Genomic DNA, 24021 nt, shown 5'->3' with positions numbered 1-24021 from the left:
CGGAAAACAAAAAAAATACTTTCAAGACCAGCGACACTCCTCTCCTCTTAAACCACCGCGCTCCTCTCCTGTTCCAATCTAAATCCAACGCCTCTCCTCTCCTCTTCCATTTCAAAACCACTTCCCCTCCTCTCCTGTCCCAATCGAAAACCAGCGTCGCTCCTCTCCCGTTCTAATCCAAAACAAACGCTGCTCCTCTCCTCTTCCATTCAAAAACCACTGCCGGTGAGTGAAGGTGCTGTGGAGAAGTAGATCGATGGAGGAGTACAACCGATACGTGAGGATAGCAGACGGAGACCTGTGAAGCTAGCTAGGATGTTGGAGATACAGTCTTGGTTTGACAACAAGGACCAACTAGCGGCGACGATGACATCCATGGCCAAATATCTGCAATAGAGAGAAAAGGCGGTGATACTCCCGAAGGGAGTCGCGCGGGAGTACATAGAGCTGCTCCTCTGGGCCATGGAGCAAACAGATTCACCGAATCCGATCGTGAGGGAGTGGTGGTGGGAGTATTGATCCCAGATGGAGCATCCACCAGAGATTGAAGGATCGAGCATCTACAGGGTGCCGTTTGTGAGGGTCTCATGCCAGAGCGAGCCGGTGGAGTCTTCGTCGACTGAACCCAGCTACATGAGGAGAAAAGCAGTTGGCCCGACGACACTTCCCCGCCATCCTCTCCCTTGCCATTCACATTGTCTCATGGGGCGGCTGTCTGCCACCGAGGAATAGGAGGGGACTGCCCCCCCCCCCAGCCTAATAGTCGAGCAGGTTGTGAATTGTCAGGAGGAGCTTAGGGTTGTCAGTATTTGCAGGTTGTGAATTGTGTTTTGTGTTGTGTATTTTGAGAGTACTTTCAGATATGAATGTCTTTTGAATTTCAGATTTGCAGTACTGAGCATATGAAGTATTTTATGAATTCTAGATATCTATTTTTAGCAGTTAAAAATGTAGTTTCATAGGAGTATAAAAGTGCAGACAATGTGATTCTCAGATAAGAAACGGCAAGTTTAGTTTCAGATAAGAAACTGCAACTTTCAGAGGAAGAGCATTTATATTAACACGGCCTTTCAAACAGGGTTAACATCAAGTTGGAAGTTTTATTCATGGTCGAAAATGGAACTACCAGTCAGTTAACATCATGTTGATCAACATTCATGCATAGCACATCTTCATATGATGCACTGCTATTTACAAAATGCCCACACAATGTCGAGTGTGCGAAAAATAGAGAAAACGCGGGACGAAATTTTGGCAAGTGTTGGACGTGGTGTGCGTAGATGACAATGGGGACCCACATGTCAATAATGGCAGAGGCAAAAAATTTGGAGATATTTTCCCTGCATTAGCTGGAATCGAACCCGGGCGGAACAGCTGTCGAGTAGTGTCACTTGGCCACTGGGCTAGTTCAGCACTTTCGTTACAAATAAGGCACTGCCTTGGGTGGTCCGATCACCTCCTGTGCCTTTGTGCGCTTGCCGCGGCACCGCTGTCTGCCGTTGTGAACATGCTGAACAAATGAGAGGAATCTGGAAAGGACTGTACGTGGAGAGGCGGACAGTCGGGACCCACCGGGTCTATGGCCGTACGCAAGCAAGTGCCTCATCGAAAAAAACTTCCTCCTAATGCTATATTGACGTTGGGGCCCACGGATTTGTCAACAAAGTTACATTTTTTAGGTGCTTCAATGTAGGAGATAAATTCACAACGAAGCTGTGGAGCTCGCGGGTAGTATCATTTATTATCACTCGGGCAGCAAATATCCGTTGGGTTTTGGGCTGCCCCGTCTAGGCTTTCTTTTTTAACATGCGCAGTCCACGACATACTGGTTTGTATTTTTCTGAGGGCTATCATATATCGACCGGCCTATGGACCTCCCATCTGAGGTTTTATTTTTCCTGAAACATCGGCAGCCCAATTTATGTATTTTTTAAAAGAAAACACAGAGGTTTGTTCTATTTTTCTATATAAGAATAGGAACGCCTGGTCCAAATTTTGTTTCCCTTGTAACTATATTATATATATTTAAATTATTTTATTTGTTATTATATATTATTGTTATTGTCATCATATATTTAACAGATACTTACATATGTAAGAAAACAATATCGCATATCTTATTAACTTATAAAAATAATTTCATAACAATAAAATACTGTATTTTTTGGCAACAAAATTCTGAAAAATGGGACAAATACGTGCCACATTTTTGGAGGCTGAAATGTGGGCCAATAGGTCGAAGCCAACGCAAGTCATTGTCAACTTAGTCAATAAATGATTCTGACATCGTTAGTTGTTGGATTTACATCCAACAACCGGCATCCATCTTCAATCTCTTGTCTTCTTTCTCCAGCGCCACCGGGACCACCTGCTCCTGCCTCCTGATGCTAGCAGCTCTGCTTAGCACGCTTCATTGTGAAGCGCTAGCCCACCGTTGGACATGCCATCCCTCCACCCTTCCACACCTCCTGTTCTTCTCCACCGACTAGTGAACCACACCGCACCAGAACTAGTTAACCCTCGTACACCTCTTCGTCTGTGACTCTACTTCTGCGTCTTCCCATTTCCACCTCGTTGTTATCCGGGGCCTCACTGTCGTCCACCACCTTGGATGCGCTCGGCGCAGAGTAGTTAACGTGGTCAACGAACGACATCCATTGGAAGTAGACTGTGCGTGGAGAGGCTGACAGCTGGGTCCACGGCCGCACGCAAGGAAATACCTCCTTATTACACGCAAAATAATGATTCCTCCACCTGACAGCTGGAACCCACCAGAAGGGCCTCTGTATTTCACGAAAAAAATATTCCCCCTGCTATCAGGTCGGACCCACCAGCTATATCTTTGCACGCAAGGAAGTGCCTCCTTATTACGCACAAAAAATGAATACCCCTGCTAGCTGGGACCCACCATAGTGGGAGGCTGACTTGTGGGTCTACTAAGTTGACGGGGACGGAGGGCTTTGTAAACTTAGTCAATATGAATGATTCTAGATCCATTAACCGTACGATGTCCATCCAACGGTGGTAGTGCTTCTTCAACCTCTGGTGTTGTTGCTCCAGCCGCCCAAACCAGCGTCGGTCATGCCGTGTGCTCCTACTTCCCATGGCCAGCTGTGATGCCGCGGAGGCCTCTCTGCCCCCTACTACTCCCACCACTGGCCAGGCCCTGCGGTGACGGCAGCCTCACACCACAGTTGAACCAGTGAACACTCGTACTCCTCTCCGCATGGGCATCCACTGTCGCGTCTTCCCCGGCTCCGCGTCGTCCCCTTCCTAGGCCTCGCCATCGTCCACTGCCCTGGTGCTCTCGCCGTGGTGTGGTCAACGTGGTCAAGGAACGACTCTCATTGGAAGAGTACTGTACGTGGAGAGGCTGACAGTTGGGTCCACGACCGCAGCAAGGAAGTGCCTCCTTATTTCACCGAAAATAATGATTCCTCCACTCAATAGCAGGGACCCACCGAACGGGCCACCGTATTTCGCAAAAAAACATTACCCCTTGACTACTGGGACCCACCAACTACATCTTCGCATGCAAGGAAGTGCATCCATATTACGGGCAAAAAAATGATTCGCCCCCCTGACTGCTGGGAACTCACCAGCTACATCTTTGCACGCAGGGAAGTGCCTGACAGTCAGGACCCACCCGGTCGAAGCGTACGTAGCATTGTCATTCTAGACGCGAACGTGTGCGTACATACTGATCGATGTAGAGGCGTGCACATGTGGTAGTAGAGGCGCGCATGTAGCATATACATGTACGTACAGCGGCCAGGGTGCAAGAAAGTAAATACGCCCAATTACGTACATACGGGTGGGGTCTCAAACGCCCACTCACGCATACATACGGCCAGGGCTCGTGTACATGGCTGTGGCTGGGTCGAAACGGAGAAACACGCCCAATTATGTTCATGGGGAGGCAACGGAAGGCGTCGTGTTGATCGGGAGGCAACGAAACACGTGTTGTTCATTGGGAGCCAACCGGCTTGGACGGAACAGCCAATGGAAACGAGGCCTGGCGTACCGCAGAACAGAGGAAACGGCCTTGTGTTTGACCGGACATGATGGAAACGGGATCCTGTTCATCGGGAGGGGTCTGGCATACCGCAAAACGGAAGAAACATACCTCCTACGGTCGAAACGGGGTCCTGTTGATCGGGAGGGGTGTGGCGTACCACAAAATGGAGGAAACGGACTTGTGTTGGAGCGCTACTATCGTAACGGGGGTCCTGTTCATCGGGAGGGGTGTGGCGTACCGCAAAATGGGACTCCATGGGATGCTGTTTTTATCCACCGTCGACCTCCTCCAGCCTCCACGGGCTACTGTCCATCCACCATCGACCTCCTCCAGCCTCCACCTGCGACTGTTCATCCACGGGCTCCTATTCATCCAGCCTCCACCGGCTATTGTTCAACCAGCCCTCTCCACGAGGTCCTGTTCAACCACCCCTCCACCGGCTACTATTCAACCAGCCCTCCACCGGCTACTGATCAATCAACCCTCCATGAGGTCATGTTCATCCAGCCCTCCACGGGGTCCTGTTCATCCACCAGCTTGATCGATCGGGGTTCTGTTCATGCAGCGGCAACGGCCTCTACTACCACGGGTTCCTGTTCATGCAGCGGCAACGGCCTCTACTACCACGGGTTCCTGTTCATCCAACCCCCATCAGGAACTGTTCATCCAAACCCCCCAATAACGCTCACTGTTCATCCAGAGGTAGCATCGATCGGCTTCAGTTAGCAGCAGTATCGAAGGAATCGCTCGATCGGGTTCAGTTAACAGCCATCGATCGATTGCTTGGGTTCAGAAACGCGTAGCCTGCAGTGCAATCGCTCGGGTTCAGTTAGAGCACAACGCCTCGCGCACACGCGTGTACGTACGAGAAAAACACGCATAGCTCGGCCCCCGACCACCCACCGTGACCGGGAACTCCCCTAATATTTTCCTCGCCCTCGCTTCTACCACGGTTTTTTCCGTCATGGACGGCCCAAAGAATGTCATGCAACTACATCTTCGGCACTCCCAGGCCCAGGACGAAAAGCCCATTTTCTGTCATGATTTTTTTTCATAGAATTAGGACCCCACCACATCTATGATGATACCGGTTTTGTCACAATTATCATCATAGAAGTGTCATAAGTATGATAGAAATTTTTTTGTTTGGCCCAAAATGTCATGGATGTGTCTTTTTTTTGTAGTGTTCGGTCGTGGTCATCAAGGGTGATTCCTCCTTTACCACTCCCGATACGACTCTACCGTGCAACCCCTCAAGTGTGAACCTCGAGGGTGGTTCCTCTTATGTTCACCTTGACGATTACATCGAGTGGAATCCACCGAGGGTGATTCCTCGGGTTTTCCCCTTGATGTTTAGACAAGTGGTTACCTTAACTTTACTTGAGACCTTGCTGAAAGTCGGGCGGACCCGGAGAGCACCCGCAAGATAATTATGTGGCACGACCGGGCATTCTGGGCCCTTGCCGTAAGTCCACAAGACGAGGCGACGGGGTCACATCGATCATGAGTCTCTGCTCGTCTCCGCAAGCTAATAATACACTATGGTTTGGGTATTTGTTCTGAGTTGGCCTTTGTCCTTTATGCACTAACCACCACGCGAGAATAGTTATGGGCCTTGATGACATAGTATCAGGCGAAGCTTTGCCAGATGTCCAGTTCAGCATTGCGGCACGGCTAGGCCGGCACTATCCTTTAGTGGTGGAGCCTGGATCCGCCCTGCTCGCAACGACCCGGAGTGCAACGGGCGATGGGCCTAGACTCCGGAGTGCTTAAGATGTAGACCGGCGGGGACCTCTCTGATGAGCCTAGGTAGGGCTATGACGTGTTGATCTTCCGAGGCCGGCCATTGACCCAGAAAAGTGTGTCCGGCCAGAGTAATCAAGCGTGTTGGAAAACGTGGTGCACCCCTGTAGGGAAGATTATCTTTTAATAGCCGTGTCCACGGTAACGGACGTTTAGACTTATATCCTGGTCTTTTACAACTAGAAATGGATACTTGAGATATGTGGCCCTGGGATTGCTTTCTCGCACGGAGTCGAGGAAGGATCTCTGGGCATTAATGCTACAACATGCTTGTTAATTATAAATTGCTATTCTTTACTCTTCTACTTGCTACAAGATGCTTCGAGCTGCTTGAAGATGCTAGTCTTTGATAGGCTAGGCCTTCCCTCTATTCTGGCATTCTGCAGTTCAGTCCACAGATACAACCCTTCCATTTGATACCAATGCATACTTAGTATAGATCTGATGCTTGCAAGTACTTTGGATGAGTACTCACAATTGCTTTACTACCCATTTCCCCCTTCTTTCTTATTTCCGGTTGTTGCAACTAGATGGTGGATCCTTGGAGCCAGATGTCACCACCGACGGATACTACTACATGGAGACTGCCGACGACCAGGAGTAGTTAGGAGGTCCCAGGCAGGAGGCCTTGCCTCTTTGATCGTTGTTGCTTTTGTGTTTGCCTTCTTAAGGCAGTCTTGTCTAACTTTATGTCTATACTTAGATATTGTTGATTCCGCTGACGCTTGTGTATCGAGCTTATATTCGAGCCCTCGAGGCCCCTGGCTTGTAATATGAAGCTTGTATTGTTTTTATGTGTGTCTAGAGTTGTGTTGTGGCATCTTCCCGTGAGTCCCTAATATTGATCGTACACATTTGCATGTATGATTAGTGTACGATTTAATCGGGGGTGTCACAGTGGCCCCCTCTGGTAATTCCTTTATCCAATATTTTTTATTTATTCCAAAATAATTTTTCATGAAATTTTATCTCATTTGGAGATGTTCATAATATGTATCTCCGACATGGCTTTTTCAGGTCCAGAATTCCAGCTGTTGGCAATCTCCCTCTTCATGTAAATCTTGCAAATTAAGAGAAAAACATTAGAATTGCACCCCAAAGTATTATATTGATAAAAAAACATTATAAATAACACTCGGAAAACATGGTGCAAAATGGAGGCATCAGTGGCGGCTCTATATCGTAAAACGCGATGATCCTTCTCTCTAATTTTTTTCTCTGCGAAACGTTAATTATGGAGTTAGAATTAGGGCAACCGGATGCTCGAGGGGCCCACAAGCTCACAGGGCTCCTGGGTGCCCCCTCCAGTAGTTCTCTTCGCCAATATTTTTCATATATTCTGAAAATAATCTCCGTAAATTTTCAGCTCAATCCGAGTACTTTTATTTCTGCACAAAAATAACACCATGGCAATTCCGCTTAAAACAACATCTGTTCGGGTTAGTTGCATTCAAATCATGCTAATTGGAGTCCAAAACAAGAGCAAAAGTGTTTGGAGAAGTAGATCATTTGGGACGTATCAAGAGTTCCGACAGGCTAGTGCTGGTCAAATCAATCATTGCTGCTAGGCCGGTTCACCAATTGCCTATGCTAGATGCGCCTATTTGGGTTTTGGATGATATGAACAAATGGATGTGTTCTTTTCTTTTCAGCTGGCAAAGAGAAGGTCAATGGTGGGCAGTGCCTTGTTGCTTGGAACACTATCTTTGTGCCTACTTGCTTTGGAGGGCTGGGCATAAAGAACCATATGTTATAGGCGCTTCCTCTAAGGGTGAGGTGGGAATGGTTGCGATGAACTAATCCAGATAGACCGTGGCAAGGGCTTGCTCTCATGGTGGATAGCGATGCTCGATTGGTCTTTGATAGTTTGGTCAACACCACAGTGGGAGAATGTAACCAAGTTTTTTTCATAATGGATCGATGGATCCATGGTTTTTCGGTCGAGGACATTGCACCTTTGATCTATGCTAGAGTCGACACCCGCACCAAAAACCACAGAACAATTTAGGAGATGATGGTGGATGAGTATTGGATCTAGGACGTTCTGCCAAAAACCTCTTTTCATGGTGCAATTGCACCTGATGTATCTGCGACACGCCATTGCTGCTATGCAGCGCGACTACCACGCCCCTTATGTTTTCGCTTGGCCTTGCATGACATCATATGTTTATTCCGCTAAATCCACCTACTCACACCTATGTCAAGGACTAGTTCGATCCACTACGGCGGTCTGCATCGGGAGAAGTTGAGCTCCAGTTAAATGTAAGATATTCGCTTGGCTAGCTGCGCAATACCGACTATGGACATCGGATCGGCATGCGCGCCATGGCCTTCAAGACATCCCATCTTCCAAGATGAAGATTACATTGATCACTTTGCAGTTCAGTGCGTCGACGCTAGAGAAGTTTGGCATTACTGCTTTGACGCGTTGCAACCCCTATACTGAAGGATATATGCCCTAGAGGCAATAATAAAGTTATTATTTATTTCCTTATATCATGATAAAAGTTTATTATTCATGCTAGAATTGTATTAACCGGAAACATAATACATGTGTGAATACATAGACAAACAGAGTGTCACTAGTATGCCTCTACTTGACTAGCTCGTTGATCAAAGATGGTTATGTTTCCTAACCATGGACAAAGAGTTGTTATTTGATTAACGGGGTCACATCATTAGTTGAATGATCTGATTGACATGACCCATTCCATTAGCTTAGCACCCGATCGTTTAGTATGTTGCTATTGCTTTCTTCGTGACTTATACATGTTCCTATAACTATGAGATTATGCAACTCCCGTTTGCCAGAGGAACACTTTGTGTGCTACCAAACGTCACAACGTAACTGGGTGATTATAAAGGAGCTCTACAGGTGTCTCCAAAGGTACATGTTGGGTTGGCGTATTTCGAGATTAGGATTTGTCACTCTGATTGTCGGAGAGGTATCTCTGGGCCCTCTCGGTAATGCACATCACTTAAGCCTTGCAAGCATTGCAACTAATGAGTTAGTTGCGGGATGATGTATTACAGAACGAGTAAAGAGACTTGCCGGTAACGAGATTGAACTAGGTATGGGATACCGACGATCGAATCTCGGGCAAGTAACATACCGATGACAAAGGGAACAACGTATGTTGTTATGCGGTCTGACCGATAAAAGATCTTCGTAGAATATGTAGGAGCCAATATGAGCATCCAGGTTCCGCTATTGGTTATTGACAGGAGACGTGTCTCGGTCATGTCTACATTGTTCTCGAACCCGTAGGGTCCGCACGCTTAAGGTTACGATGACAGTTATATTATGAGTTTATGCATTTTGATGTACCGAAGGTTGTTCGGAGTCCCGGATGTGATCACGGACATGACGAGGAGTCTCAAAATGGTCGAGACATAAAGATTGATATATTGGAAGCCTATGTTTGGATATCGGAAGTGTTCCGGGTGAAATCGGGATTTTACCGGAGTACCGGGAGGTTACCGGAACCCCCCGGGAGGTATATGGACCTTAGTGGGCCTTAGTGGAAGAGAGGAGAGGTGGCCAGAGATGGGCCGCGCCCCCCCCCCCTTGGTCCGAATTGGACAAGGAGAGGGGGCCGGCCCCCCTTCCTCCTCTCTCTCCTCTCCCCCCCCCTCCACGAATCCTATTCCAACTAGGAAAGGGGGGAGTCCTACTCACAGAGGGAGTAGGACTCCTCCTGGCGCGCCTCTCCTGGCCGGCCGGCCCCCCTCCCTTGAACCTTTATATACGGAGGCAGGGGCACCCCCTAGAGACAAGTTGATCCACGTGATCATATTCTTAGCCGTGTGCGGTGCCCCCTTCCACCATAGTCCTCGATAATATTGTAGCGGTGCTTAGGCGAAGCCCTGTGACAGTACTACATCAAGATCGTCACCATGCCGTCGCGCTGACGGAACTCTTCCCCGACACTGCTGGATCGGAGTCCGGGGATCGTCATCGAGCTGAACGTGTGCTAGAACTCGGAGGTGCCGTAGTTTCGGTGCTTGATCGGTCGGACCGTGAAGACGTACGACTACATCAACCAAGTTAACGCTTCCATTCGATCTACAAGGGTACGTAGATCACACTCTCCCCCTCTCGTTGCTATGCATCACCATGATCTTGCGTGTGCGTAGGAAATTTTTTTAAATTACTACGAAACCCAACATATTCCTCGGTCGATGCTGCGGACACATTCATGGACTGGTGGCTTAGGCACCCCGGTAGCTTCAGGAAAGCGGAGAGGCGGGGCTTTGACTCCTTGGCGATTGGCATTGCTGGGTCATTGTGGAAGCGGAGGAATGCAAGTTGGAGCTCACGTCTTAGGTTCTCAAATCTTGGATAAAATCAAGGACCGGAAACTTGCACAAAATGGAGACATCAGTTTAGGTAGCTAGCATTGTGTGGACTGGGTGTCACCTACGATGATGTTCGCATCCTGCTTGTAAACAACATTTGCTCTGTTCTGTAAAATTAAGGTATGCTCTTTAAAAGAACATATAAATGACCTTTTATGTATTACTCCTCCATTTTAGAAGAAGTGTCTTAAGTTTAGTACTAAAGTCAATAAAAATTTAAAGTTAGTATAAAGTTGAGACACTTATTTTAAGACTACATGAAACATGTGTGACAAAGGGCAGACTGAAGAAGCTTACGGAAATGAAGTGGTAATGGACAAAAAGGTGTCACGAAGCAAAACAACCAGGAAAGAAGGCGTTGAGCTCCACTACCAACGCATATCTGACTTCACCACCCACAGCTAGCTGTGCCATGCATCAAAGAAAGAGGAAAGAACAAAGCAGCATTGGTTCCGGTGAACAAAACCAGCAGCACGACAATTAAGCCAGACTGGGCTACAATCAAAGATTATAGCCGGTCTGGAACATGACAGTCAAGGGCCCCCATCGGTACACGTTGCAATCCAAACCAGGCATAAGAGAATGAAGGCAAACACAAAACTTCCTACGATCAACTTACACAAAAATGCTCCGGGAAAACATAAATTTCCCCTCTCTCTCTCTCTATCTCTCTCTCTCTAATTAATCTGAGCTCTGACTTTCTGAAGCTAATATCTCGATCTCTAATAAGCTATTGTGCTTCAGGATCTCGAAGCGAGGCATCAACGAATCTCACAGCTGCACCCCTCGCCGCCGTGCAACCCCAGCCGGTTCAAGCACAAGCATATCTTCTGCCTCTCCGAGTATCCCGTCCTAAGAACACCATCCGCTTTTCGGCTTAGCGGCGGCTGGTAGGGCGGGCTTATGGACAGGTTCAGGTCGATCATGCCCACGCCGAGGTTCCCCGCCAGTGACGGCGGCAAGGACACGCTGTCGTCGGCGTCGCTGCTGTGGCCGCTCGCATCGGGCGAGCAGCTGGAGCCGCCCGCGAGGTGGTGAGGGCTGGCGCCGCTCGCCACGACGGGGGACGAAGGCGTGTGCATCCCCTGCACGGCGGTGGTGCCAGCATTGAGCGGGCGGTGGGTCTGCGGGTCGACGCCGCGGGCGAGGAGCTTGCGCTTGACGTGCGTGTTCCAGTAGTTCTTGATCTCGTTGTCCGTCCTCCCCGGCAGCCTCCCGGCGATCAGCGACCACCTGCAAAGCAAGGAAGCCAAGAATCAATATCACCGCCGTCCGCCGTCAAATCGCATCCGACACATATATTTCAGTTCAGATTTTTCGATGGCCATAGCAAGCTGGGGCTTAATTAGATGGCTTACTTGTTTCCGAGGAACTCGTGAAGCTTGATGATGAGCTCGTCCTCCTCGTCGGAGAAATTGCCGCGCTTAAGGTCCGGCCTCAGGTAGTTGATCCACCGCAGCCGGCAGCTCTTTCCACAACGCAGCAACCCTACACGAATACATGCAGACGAATCAACATCACCCTCCCACACGGCCGGCATGCATGCCAATGTTGAGTCCTGATACCAAATAAAGATATACTATGTTGTACCTGCTGCTTTGGGGAGCGATCTCCAGCACCCTTCTCCATGGTCCTTGATGTGGGCGATGAGCCGCTGATCCTCTTCCTTGGTCCAGGCGCCCTTGTTGGTGTGCGCCTTCTCGCAGCACGGCGATCTCCCCATGTCCGCCGACGGCCCACAGCCCTAGGCAAGAGAGAGAGAGAGAGGGAGAGGGAGAGGGAGAGAGAGAGAGAGAGAGCGAGAGAGAGAGAGACAGACACAGCCCTAGGCAAGTGACGACTGTCGTTTGATCTCAGGGAGGAAGGAAAGGGGTTATATGGTGGCGGAGAAGGAGGGGCGGAGGGAGAGAAAGCGGGGCGAGGTCGAGGTGGATGGAGAGAGATAGAGCGGAAAGGGTCCCATTCCCATTGACCCGGATCACTCCGAGACATTTGACCGAGTTGGTGCGAGGAGAGAGAGGAGGGTGAGTGAGTGGTTGCGGAGCCCCAGGGACGGATTTGGTAGGTTGGTAGGTAGGGAATGGCATGCTTCTGCTCCTGTCCGGAGCCCCTCTTCTTCTTTCTTTCTTTCTTTTTTTTTTTGCGCATCCCCCCTTTCCCTCCCTTGTCCTATCTCATCGCTTCAATTGTTTGGTTTCATAGATAATTGCTCCCGCACTTGCAACCTGTGTCAATATTCTAACAAGTTAGCTCTGATTATCTATTCATATTAGTGTGATTTGTATAAATAATTGTTTATCAAACCCGTGATTTACCTACCTAAATATTTTAGTTGATAATCACTTATTTGGCAAGAACTTAATGTCTTGCCAAACAAAACATAATTTTATTTGTCAAGTGATGAATAACATACGAGAGGGAAAGAGGAGTGCTGGACCAAGGACGAAGTGGATGATCGAACCTTATACTCTTTTGAAGTACATATACATTCAAAAGAATGTAATTTCTCGTGTGTTGCAACAGGAACATAGACTAACATAATATTTAATGTCTTTTACGAATAGACCAGAAGATAATTTCTCGTGCGTTGCAATGGAAACATACACATGCTAGTAAATTAGCCTGTGACTACACGTTTATTATTATGTTGATGCGTTAAAATCTTAGTAAGCTTTGATACGTAATCATCATGATTTACGTGTCATTTTATTGTTAAGCATTTATTTGATAAGAACTAATTTAGCAAGTTTTTCTACCCGATCACCAAGATTTACTTGCCATCTTATTTTTAATCATTTATTTGGTGAAAACTTAATGACTTACCAAAAAACTATTATTTATTTTGGAAAACTAATAAGACGTGGGAGAAAAATTAAAGATGGAAGGGGGGGAGGAAAGGGGGGAAAACTTACGTCCTTTTGGAGTACATATAAGTAGAGAATAATATATTTATATTACTTTATTCTGTACCCAGTTCCTGCATAATATGCCACTGTAGTCCTGAACCTCTATGCTAGTAACTATTTTTAGCTATGGAGTATGATATCTGGTGACAAAACAAAACAACTCGTGATCGCTATTGTCGCATGCTCGTTTTCATAGATTCTTCCCTTCTCTTGAAAATTGTAGCTAGTGATACTAATCGTTGGTGTTTTTCATTGTATTCCTTTCTAGTCACAGAACAATACGAAAAAGAACAAAGTGCTAGAAAGGGACTTGAACCGGATCTATTTAATAGCTACTAAGCCCAATAACCAACGCCAACCATCTTTACTTGTTGTTTGATGTACATAAATAAGGGTATTTGAATCCATCTTTTTCTATGATATCACCAGAAAAATAATTTTAGGAATGGTAACTTTGGCATGAGCGTGTGATAACTATGACACGAGCAGCCTGGTAACTATACCTGATAAGGTTGCTAACTATAGCATGAGAAGGCAATAAACTATATCATGAGAAGCATGGTAACTTTACACATAAGTTACCTGGTAGGTTTAAACAAACCCCCTCCCATTGAAAAAGTTACCATGATGTTTGAATGCAAGTAATCAGGTCTGTGGTGCGTAAATTATCATCCAATTTACACAAAATTTATCTCGAGGAGGGGGGGGGTACATTTCAACAACAAAAAATCCCCAGGTCAAAATTACCATGGTTTTTGTATGTAAGTTGTCCGGTTTATGGTGTGAAAATTACCATGTTGTTTACACAGAAATTATCAGGGGTATGTTTCGAAAACTTTTCCCTCCCCAGGTGAAAAGTTAGCCCAATGTTGGAATGTAAGTTATCAGGTCCTTGGTGCATAAATTATCATGCTATTACATAGAAGTTACCGGGGTTATGTTTCAACAAACTTTTTTCCTTGGGTCAAAGTTATAATGGTGTTTTATACATAAGCTATCATGTCTGTGATACATAACTTATCATGTTGTTTACACATGCAGTTATCGGGGTGTGTTTCACCATCTTCCCCTCCCCGGTCAAAGTTATTAGATCTGCGGCAAGTAAAAGTACCAAGCTACTCCTCCCACCCAAGTCAAAATTTGATGGTGTTTGCACGTAAATTACCATGTGTGACATCCCGGCTTAATAGGGATGATAGACTACTCATGTCAACAAGGTGCACCTTATTTTCCGAGAGCCCACTCGAAAGAAACCTAAAAGTTAAGTGTGCTTCATATTTTTACTTGACGTGGACTATTTAGAGAGAAAGTTACCGGGGTATGTTTTCAATAACTTATGTGTAACGAGCATGGTATTTTGCACATTATTTATTGGAGTATATTTAAATAACTTTTCCCCAAGTCAAAGTTCAAGAGTGTTTGCACGTAAGTTACCATGTGTGACATCTTAACTTAATATGAATGATACACTACTCATATCAACAAGGTGCACCTTACTTTCTGGGAGCCCACCGGAAAAGAACCTCAAAACTAAGCATGTTTGGCTTGGAGCAATTCAAGAATTGGTGACTGAATGGGAAGTTGATCCCGGGTGCGCACGAGTGAGGACAAAGAGCGTAGGAAAGACTATTGTTGGTCTGTAGATCCAGTCTATGTCCCAGGCACAATAGCTAAGAATCGGTGGGTGGACCAATGTGTTTAGTCTGGGCATTACAATTTGTATCAGAGTTGACCCTCGCGGTTACAAGGGTGTGTGAGGATCAGTGATGAATACATGCAGCACATGTAAATTTTAACACTGGTGTGCACAAACATGTGCCAAGATGGAATGTTCATGATGGGCCGACGAAGACGTGTTTTCCTTTGAGAAGGGGGGGGTGTTATGTCTCGGTTTAATATGAATGATAGACTACTCATATCAACAAGGTGCACTTTTTTCCTAGGAGCCCACCCGAGAGAACCTCAATGTTAAGAGTGCTTGGCTTGGAGTAATTTGAGGATAGTTGTCCGACTAGAAGTTGATCCCATGTGCACATGAGTAAGAACAAAGTGCGCAGGAAAAGACTAGAATTGATCTGTGAGAATGTGAGACGAATTTGTATGCCAGACTTAACAGCCACAAATCCATGGGTGGACCGATGGGTTTGGCCCGGGCGTTACACCATGATGATGAGCAATAAGGTAGCATGACTTGTCCCATCCTCATATATAGTTTGGTGATGTAAAGGCCAAAGACACAAGATTCTTCATTTGATTACTAATTTAATAATAAATAAGGTTCCTTTAATAGAGAAGAATGATCAAACCCCTACATTACTTCAAAAAATCTTATAGGTGGCCTCAAAGAAGTGGCTGGCGCCTTCAAGTACCAGTCACTATTATTTTTGAAAAGTAGTAATGGCGAGTAAATACAAGCACTCGCCACTGAAACCATGCAAGTAATGGCCGCCAGAAACACTGGCCAGCTAGTCATAAACTCTTTCAAATTTGACCACATGGTGAAAGCGAGAAGTGGCGGACGCGTTGAAATTGCCCATCACTTATTTGGCGTATAATAGTGGTGGGCCAAAATAATGCCCCCCACAACAGTATTTCGGTAAAACACGCCAACCTAACTCAAAATTTCCAAAAGATAGCGGTGGCGGGCTCTTTTAGCCGTCCTCCACTCATTCGTTAGATCCAAAAATTTCTAAGAAAATCATCATTACCAAACCTAGAATATTCTCAAATTTGAGCATGGTGCTTTGGATGGAGTGTATTACTAATGGAAAATGTTTAAAGTCCCAATGATTTAAATAAATGGAGGAAGGCGGTGATTTCCGTTCGAAACCCTAACACTTTGTGGGAGAGTGTTTACTTTGTACACGAAGTACATCAACTTTTTGCCTTAACGCTGCTAATTTTTTACCACATAATTTAGGGGTATTATAAAAATACCATGACAGGTTTGATCTCTTTCCGATCTTGCTTGTACACTCAAAGATTTTTGCCCTAAATCAGTTAATGTCTCATAAATAGCAGGCCAACTAGAAAAGTCGCCAACTTTGAAAATGGGGCTTTCGTTGGTGTGTATTAATCAAATGAAAAGTTTGAAGTTCAAATGTTTTTAAAAATTGATTTTAGTGTGGTAGGATCTGATTCAAAACTTAGCTGTGGCAGGTGCCATGTGGCACCCTCCACTCGAATGTAGCTATGGCGGGTATTCGATGTCGCCCGTCACTGCTATCTACCACCTTATCCACCAAACCTGCTCACACCCGCAGCCACTCACACCTTATCCACAAACACAAAGTCTTTCTCCCTCTCGCTCTCTTGTGTCGTTGTCATCGCCAGCGTCCTAGCGCCCTTCGATGTTGTCACCATTGTGGTCACCATTCGCCGCCTCCAACATCATCACCTTCCCCGTCTTCCCCGCCGCCCACACCGTTCATCGTCGCCTCGTGTGTCCTCACCCTCGCCTTCCCTTTTCACCTCTAGCATCCTCGCCCTCACCATTGCCCTTGTCTTCTGCTGCCTCCAACGTTATCGGTGTCCCTGTTGACCTCACCGTCCGCCGCCACCATCGTCCTTGCCCCTCCGCCCCTGTAACCACACCTCTCTCTTATTGTAGAGTGTAGTTGTTCTTGGTTATTGTAATCATAAATTTGCAACATTTTGGTAGTGTAGTAAAAGTTTCTTATAGGATGTACTATAGTAAAATTTTCTATCTATAGTTGTGATAATGAATAACTTTCTTTTATACTGGTAAAAGTTTGGACACATCGTATTTGTTCCCGGGCTCAGATGAGCCCATAAGTGAAAGGTAAATTTGTTTCAAATACTAGAAAAATTCAAAAAAATATATGATTTTTTATGGTGAAAGATGCTTGAGATAAATTTAAGAGTATTTGGACATCTAAGTAGCTCTTAGCAAAAAAGAGAATTTTTTTTTGAACGGTCACCGGGGGAAGGTCCCCACCTAAATATATTGCTCAAAAAGCTGCCAAAGCCAAGAGTCACCCCTTAACTTTGGTTGATCCAGTTTATAAGGAAAACAAAATCGAAAACCTAAACAAATTGACCCCGTTTATAAGGGAAACCAGGCCGAAGACCATACAAGCAACAAGGTTACAGAAGAAGAGAGAAAAACTGACGCACATCAATGACTGAAGAAGAGAAGAAAAAAAGGACACCCCGAACAAGGGATGACCTAGTTGGCAGACCAAAGGGCCAACACCACGGAGGCAGCAGTAGAAGAGGGGTGTCGTCGAAGGATCACAATACCAAGACTAATCATGTAACACCCCGGATGTAACTTTCCCAATTTGTACTCCAACTCTTGTCGTTTCCGGCGTTAAGTTAATTTATTTTCTCGGGTTCGGGTTTTTGTCTCCGTGTGTTGTTATCGTTGTCATGCATCTCATATCATGTCATCATGTGCATTGCATTTGCATACATGTTCGTCTCATGCATTCGAGCTTTTTCCCCGTTGTCCGTTTTGCATTCCGGCGCTTCGTTCTCCTCCGGTGGTCATTTCTACCTTTCTTTCGTGTGTGGGGATTAAACATTTCCGGATTGGACCAAGACTTGCCAAGCGGCCTTGGTTTACTACCGGTAGACCGCCTGTCAAGTTTCGTATCATTTGGACTTCGTTTGATACTCCAACGGTTAACCGAGGGACCGAGAAGGCCTCATGTGTGTTGCAGCCCAACACCCCTCCAATTTGGACCAAAACCCACCTAAGCCTTCTCCATCATCTAGAGCGTTTGATCACGATCGTGTGGCCGAAAACCGCACCTCATTTGGACTCTCCTAGCTCCCTCTACCTCTATTTAAAGTCCCCTCCCGAAATTTTTCGGATCTCTCCACCCCTAACCCTAAAATATCTCCCCCGCCGCCGCTGGACACGTCCGGACGGAGCGGACGTGTCCGCTTGCCGCCACCGACCAACCGCGCGGTGCCACGTGGCACCCCGGCGCCCGCTGCCGCCGCGGCCCGCGGGAGCCCGCGGCGGCCCTCCTCCACCGCCTCCCTGGCCCAGCCTCCACCGCGCCCCCCGCCGCGAGCTCCGCCGCGCGCCGCCGAACTGCCCGCCGTCGATCCTCCGCTGCTCCGCCGCCTCCCCGCCGGCGCGCCCCGCCGCCGCACTAGGCCGCCGCGGCCGCCGCCGCGCTCCGCCGCCCGGCGCCACCGCCATCACCACCGCCATCACCACCGCCGCCCGGCCGTCTCCCCCTCCTCCGGGGTCATCCCCGCCGCCGGTGAACAGTGCCCCGGCCATCCTCGAAGTCCGCGCCCGGCCAGATCTGAGATCTGTTTTTTTTTCGGGTTGACTTTTCTCAGAAATCCTAATCCATGTGCCTATCTTCATCATGCTATAACTTTGCATCCGTAGCTCCGATTCATGCATATAGCATATCAAAATGTTCATCTCAGAGAGTACATCATTTCATTCCATTGCATCATTTTCATTTGAGTTCATCTTGATGCCCGAAATGCTGTTAGAAGAGGGCTACTTAAGTTAATTGTCAGATCTGCTACTCCATTTAGCTTTTTGTCATTTTTGCCATGACTATTGCGTGCATGATATGCCCATGAGTTCTACATATGTTTTGTTAAGGGTTTTACCATCTTTCCAGAGGTGCAACCCAGGTATTTTTGTTATGAGTGTGGTGACTAGCACAAGCTCGCAAAGTGGTGCACTTAGTAATTCTGATTTCAGGGACTTAGCATTTCCACTAAGCCTTGATCTGTTTATCTCATGATGCCATATGTTCATGTTGTTTCCTAGTGATCCGTGCCTCTTTTGAGGATGATCAGTAAGGATGTTTTATTAATCTTGTAGTGCTCTATCCATCCGTGTCTTTGTTTGCAATTATGAAGCACCCTAGCTTGAGTCAATCGAGCTCTACTTTTGCTACTTTGTGAATCTGGGCAGATTGTCAACTTGTTTGCAATTTTGCCGATGATGTTGTAGTTGATCCGTGCATGCTATGCTATTGTTCTTGCCATGTCTAGCTTGAATTTTGTGTATTCTTGATGGATGTATGCTTAGCTTATCATGACTTGCTCCGTAGTGAGTGCATCGAGCTCGTAAACATGCCTACTTGAGATATGTTTCAGCATGTTCCAGCTTTCACTAAGTCTGTGACCTGTTTATGTTTTTGCCATGTTCACATGCTTGCAATTGTATTTTTATGATCCCTTTTGGATCAAGGTCACTAAGGGACTTTTGTTAAGATCCTTGAGTAGCTCCATGCCATACTTTACTTTGCCATGTTTAGGTCCTGTAGCATGTAGTTTTGTTGCTCCGAAGAGTGCTACCTGATCTGAAATTCCAGACAAGTGTTAATTTCGTTAAGTCTGAGATCTGTTTGCCATATGCATTTTTGCCATGCTTGTTTGAACCTGTTAATGGATGATTTGGCCGTAGCTCAGTGCTAGACTTTTGTTAAGCATCTTGAATGCACCCCTGCCATGTATTTTGTTGTCATGTTTGGGTGCTGTAGCATGTTCATCTCATTGCATTTAGATGGCTACTTGCTATAAATCGCAGACCGGTGCCATATTTGAATCGCTTGCCATTTCCAAACCGTAACTCCGATTCCGGCGTTCTTTATATCGTTTTCAAGCGATTTCATCTCATCTTTCCAGTGGGACACTTGGATTTCCAAGTTGAGGCCAGGTTCTTGCATTTCCTGTAATATCTTGCATATGCATCCCGCATCGCATCCCGCATAGCATATCATCTTTGCATCATGTTGTTTGATCTTTGCACGTGGTTGACTCCTTGTTGCTTGTTTGTCTTGTTTGGGTAGAGCTGGGAGACAAGTTCTCTAACGAGGAGCCCATTGAGTTTGCTTTGGAGGATCCAGTCAACTCTGACAACTGTGCAGGCAAGATGATCGTACCCTCGAAATCACTACTATCTTTGCTATGCTAGTTTGCTCGCTCTTTTGATATGCCAATGCTACGATGCCTACCACTTGCTTTCAAGCCTCCCAAATTGCCATGTCAAACCTCTAACCCACCATGTCCTAGCAAACCGTTGATTGGCTATGTTACCGCTTTGCTCAGCCCCTCTTATAGCGTTGTTAGTTGCAGGTGAAGATTTGGAGACCGTTCCTTGTTGCAACATTTATTTATTTGTTGGGATATCATTATATTGCCATGTCATCTTAATGCATCTATATACTTGGTAAAGGGTGGAAGGCTCGGCCTCTCGCCTAGTGTTTTGTTCCACTCTTGCCGCCCTAGTTTTCCGTCATATCAGTGTTATGTTCCCGGATTTTTGCGTTCCTTACGCGGTTGGGTTATAATGGGAACCCCTTGATATTTTGCCTTGAGTAAAGCTTTTCCAGCAATTCCCAACATTGGTTTTAGCATTTGCCACCTAGCCTCTTTTTCCTTGGGTTTCCGGAGCCCAAGGGTCATCTTATTTTAAACCCCCCCGAGCCAGTGCTCCTCTGAGTGTTGGTCCACCTGTCAGCTGCCGGTGGCCACCAGGGGCAACTCTGGGCTGGCCTACCCGTACCTAGGACAATCTGAGTGTGCCCTGAGAAAGAGATATGTGCAGCTCCTATCGGGATTTGTCGGCACATTCGGGCGGTGTTGCTGGTCTTGTTTTAACCTGTCAAAGTGTCTTGAAGAACCGAGATACCGAGTCTGATCGGAACATCTTGGGAGGAGGTCTATTCCTTCGTTGACCGTGAGAGCTTGTCATGGGCTAAGTTGGGACTCCCCTGCACGGATTTGAACTTTCGAAAGCCGTGCCTGTGGTTATGGGCAAATGGGAATTTGTTAATGTCCGGTTGTAGATAACTTGAACCTTAACTTAATTAAAATGAATCAACTGAGTGTGTTACCATGATGGCCTCTTCTCGGCGGAGTCCGGGAAGAGGACACGGTGTTGGAGTAATGTTTGCGCAGGTGGTTCTCTAGTTTCTCGCTCGTGCTTTGCCTCCTCTTCTGCTCTCTTTTGCGAATAAGTTAGCCACCATATTTGCTAGTCGCTTGATGTAGCTCGACATGTTTACCTTGCCTTACCTATAAACTTAAATAGTCTTGATCACAAGGGTGCGAGATTGCTGAGTCTCTGTGGCTCACAGATTACTATTACACCGGATGCAGGGCCTGATTATTCCGCTCCAGGAGACGCGTTTGAGCTCAAGTGGGAGTTCGACGAAGACTCTCAACGTTACTATGTTTCCTTTCCTGATGATCAGTAGTGGTGCCCAGCTGGGGGTGATCGGGACCGTGTCGCATGTTGGGTTATCTTTTATTTTGGCGCCGTAGTCGGGCCATGAGTGTTTGGATGATGTAATGTTATTTATGTACTTGATTGACGTGGCGAGTGTAAGCCAACTATGTTATCTCCCCTTTATGATTTATATTACATGGGATGTTGTGAAGATTGCCTAACTTGCGACTTATGCCTTCAATGCGATTACGTCTCTAAGTCGTGCCTCGACACGTGGGAGTTATAGTCGCATCGAGGGTGTTACAAGTTGGTAATCAGAGCCTTCCCCGACCTTAGGAGCCCCATTGCTTGATTGTTTTTAGCGGTCGAGTTGTGTCTAGAAAAATGTGTTGAGTCATCTAGGAATTATATAATAGAGAGTTTAGGAATTCTTTTTACTTCCCAGTCTCCTCATCGCTCTGGTAAGGCATCCTGACGTAGAGTTTTGACTCTTCTCTTCTCAAATTTCACTAAAAAAAATTTAGGATCACGCGGGTATCTTGGATTCGTTCCGATGGTTTTATAATGAGAACATTGTCTTGGTGCCTCCTGTCAGGGGTTTAGTGGAAGTGTCCCGGGGAGTTGAGCTCTGAGGTGTTGTCGTCATAATTTTATCGTTGCAGTTCTGAAATACCTGAGTTTAGTACGCCGACATTGAAAATCTCTTTTATGCAGTTCGTTGGTGAGATAACCTTGACGCCACCCAATACTGGGCGGGAGTTCGGGAGTATCGCCATAACTTGTATAACGGATGCTTTTCGAAGGTTGAGGTAGATGGTTTCCGAAGGTTTCTTGGTTATGTGTTGAAGGATGGATACAGCTGGATGTAGGATTTGCTAGATTTGGGTGAGATATTATGCTTCCCCTATATCCCCAACACCTGATTCCATAATCGGAAAGGTTCGGAAGTTTCATAGGTGGGAATTCTAGTAGCTCTAGTTCTTCTTCCACGGATATTGGTTTGAGATTGGGATTTCTTACCGATTATTCGTTCTTGATCCGTACCTTGTTGATTTATTTCTCTACCTTAATTCTAAGTGGCTTCTCAATTTAGGGATATGTGACAATTTCAAGAGGAATGCATTCGTTCATTTTGTTCGGATGTGAAGACTATATGTTGCAGTTTTCATTCCATTGGATTCAGCTTCAATAATTGTCTATCAATGTGCTAATGGATGTCAACCTCTTCAGGATGGCTCCTCCAACGCGCACGACTCTGAATCCTGATCCGCCACCACCTCCACCTCCTCCGGAGGCATGGCAAGCTATGATGGCCGCAACCAATGCAAACACACAGTTGATCATGCAAATTCTCCAAGAGCGCAATCAAGGCAACCAAGGGAATCAAGGAAACAATCAGAATCACTTTGCTACACTCAACCAGTTCCTTGCTAATGGGCCAAAGACTTTCAGCAATTGTGTTGAGGCAACCGATGCTGACGATTGGCTTGTGGATCTGTGCAATCATTTCGAGTGCAGTAACGTCAGGCCTGAGAACTTTGTCAAGTTCGCTTCCTTCCAACTAAAAGATCAAGCTGCAGAATGGTTCCAGCAGTACAAGGATTCCAGAGGTGGACGTGTTATCACTTGGAATGATTTCCATCGAGATTTTCGAGCTCATCATATTCCCCAGAGCGTGGTTGAAAGCAAGCGTGAGGAATTCCGCAATCTGAAGCAAGGCTCTTTGTCTGTCTATGACTACAACAAGTTGTTTCAGAATCTCGCCCGCTTTGCTAAGCAGGACGTACCTGATGAGAAGAGCATGATATACCAGTTCAGGGGTGGTCTCAGAGAAGAAATTCAGTTAGCTCTTTTTCTCTTTGAGCCCTTGAGATACGATGAGTTCTACAACATGGCATTGAAGCAAGAGGCTGCTCAGTTGAGGTGTGATGCTTCCAAGAAGCGAGTCAGAGATGTTACTCCTTCTTCCTCTACTCAAGTGGCCAAGTAGCAGAAGTATTGGCTTCCTCCTCCTCCGTTCCATCAGCCGTATCAGCAGAAGAGCAAAGGTGGCAGTGGTTCTTCCCACCCACCCAACCCTGGCTTTCAGAACAAGACTTCGTCTCAAGCTCCAAGATCAAGTGCTCCATATCACCGTCCGCTTTCAGAGGTCACGTGCAACAAGTGCCAACAGAAGGGTCACTATGCCAACAAGTGTTTCAACCAGAGGCGTCTTCCTCCTCCTCTCCTGTTAGATCGGCAAGTACAGCTGTGGTCAAGCATAACCCCAAGCATGCCAAGGTCAACTTGATGAATGCAGCTCAGGCAGAGGACTCATCAGATGTCATCATGGGTAGCCTTCCTGTTAATGATATTCCTGCAAAAGTTCTTTTTGACATGGGTGCATCGCATTGTTTCATCTCGAGACCGTTTACATCTAGGCATGAATTGGTTTCGCAAGTTTTGCCTAGTCCTTTAGCAGTTGTCTCTCCCGGTAAGCGCATGCATGCTAACTCCATCATTCTGGATGTTACTATCACATTGGGTGACTACAAGTTTCTGGCTTCTCCAACGGTTATTGGTGACTCGGATATTGATCTTATTCTCGGAATGGATTGGCTTTCTAAGCACAAGGCACATCTTGATTGTGCTGCAAGGCTGATTCAATTGACTCATTCGTCTGAGGATGTAATTGTCTTTGCCGCTCGTGATGATACCATCCGTCTGTTTTCTCTTAATGAGAAGGGTGAACTGGATGCTATCTCGCATATTCCAGT

General features: G+C 46.5%; 1 protein-coding gene across 1 annotated transcript; it reads right to left on the bottom strand.

Moving 5' to 3' along the window:
• Positions 1–10763: 10763 nt before the first annotated feature.
• Positions 10764–12061, bottom strand: LOC123106768 (myb-related protein 308). The gene is made up of 3 exons (XM_044528831.1): positions 11771–12061; positions 11539–11668; positions 10764–11413 (listed from the first exon to the last, which is right to left on the bottom strand). The coding sequence occupies exons 1-3, from the start codon at positions 11901–11903 to the stop codon at positions 10942–10944; spliced, it is 735 nt and encodes a 244-aa protein (XP_044384766.1). The 5' UTR covers positions 11904–12061; the 3' UTR covers positions 10764–10941.
• Positions 12062–24021: the final 11960 nt, after the last annotated feature.

The sequence above is a fragment of the Triticum aestivum genome, chromosome 5A (genome assembly GCF_018294505.1).
Source record: "Triticum aestivum cultivar Chinese Spring chromosome 5A, IWGSC CS RefSeq v2.1, whole genome shotgun sequence".
NCBI lineage: Eukaryota > Viridiplantae > Streptophyta > Magnoliopsida > Poales > Poaceae > Triticum > Triticum aestivum.
Note: the sequence above shows the minus strand (reverse complement) of the source record. Positions and strands in the feature narration are given on the sequence as shown.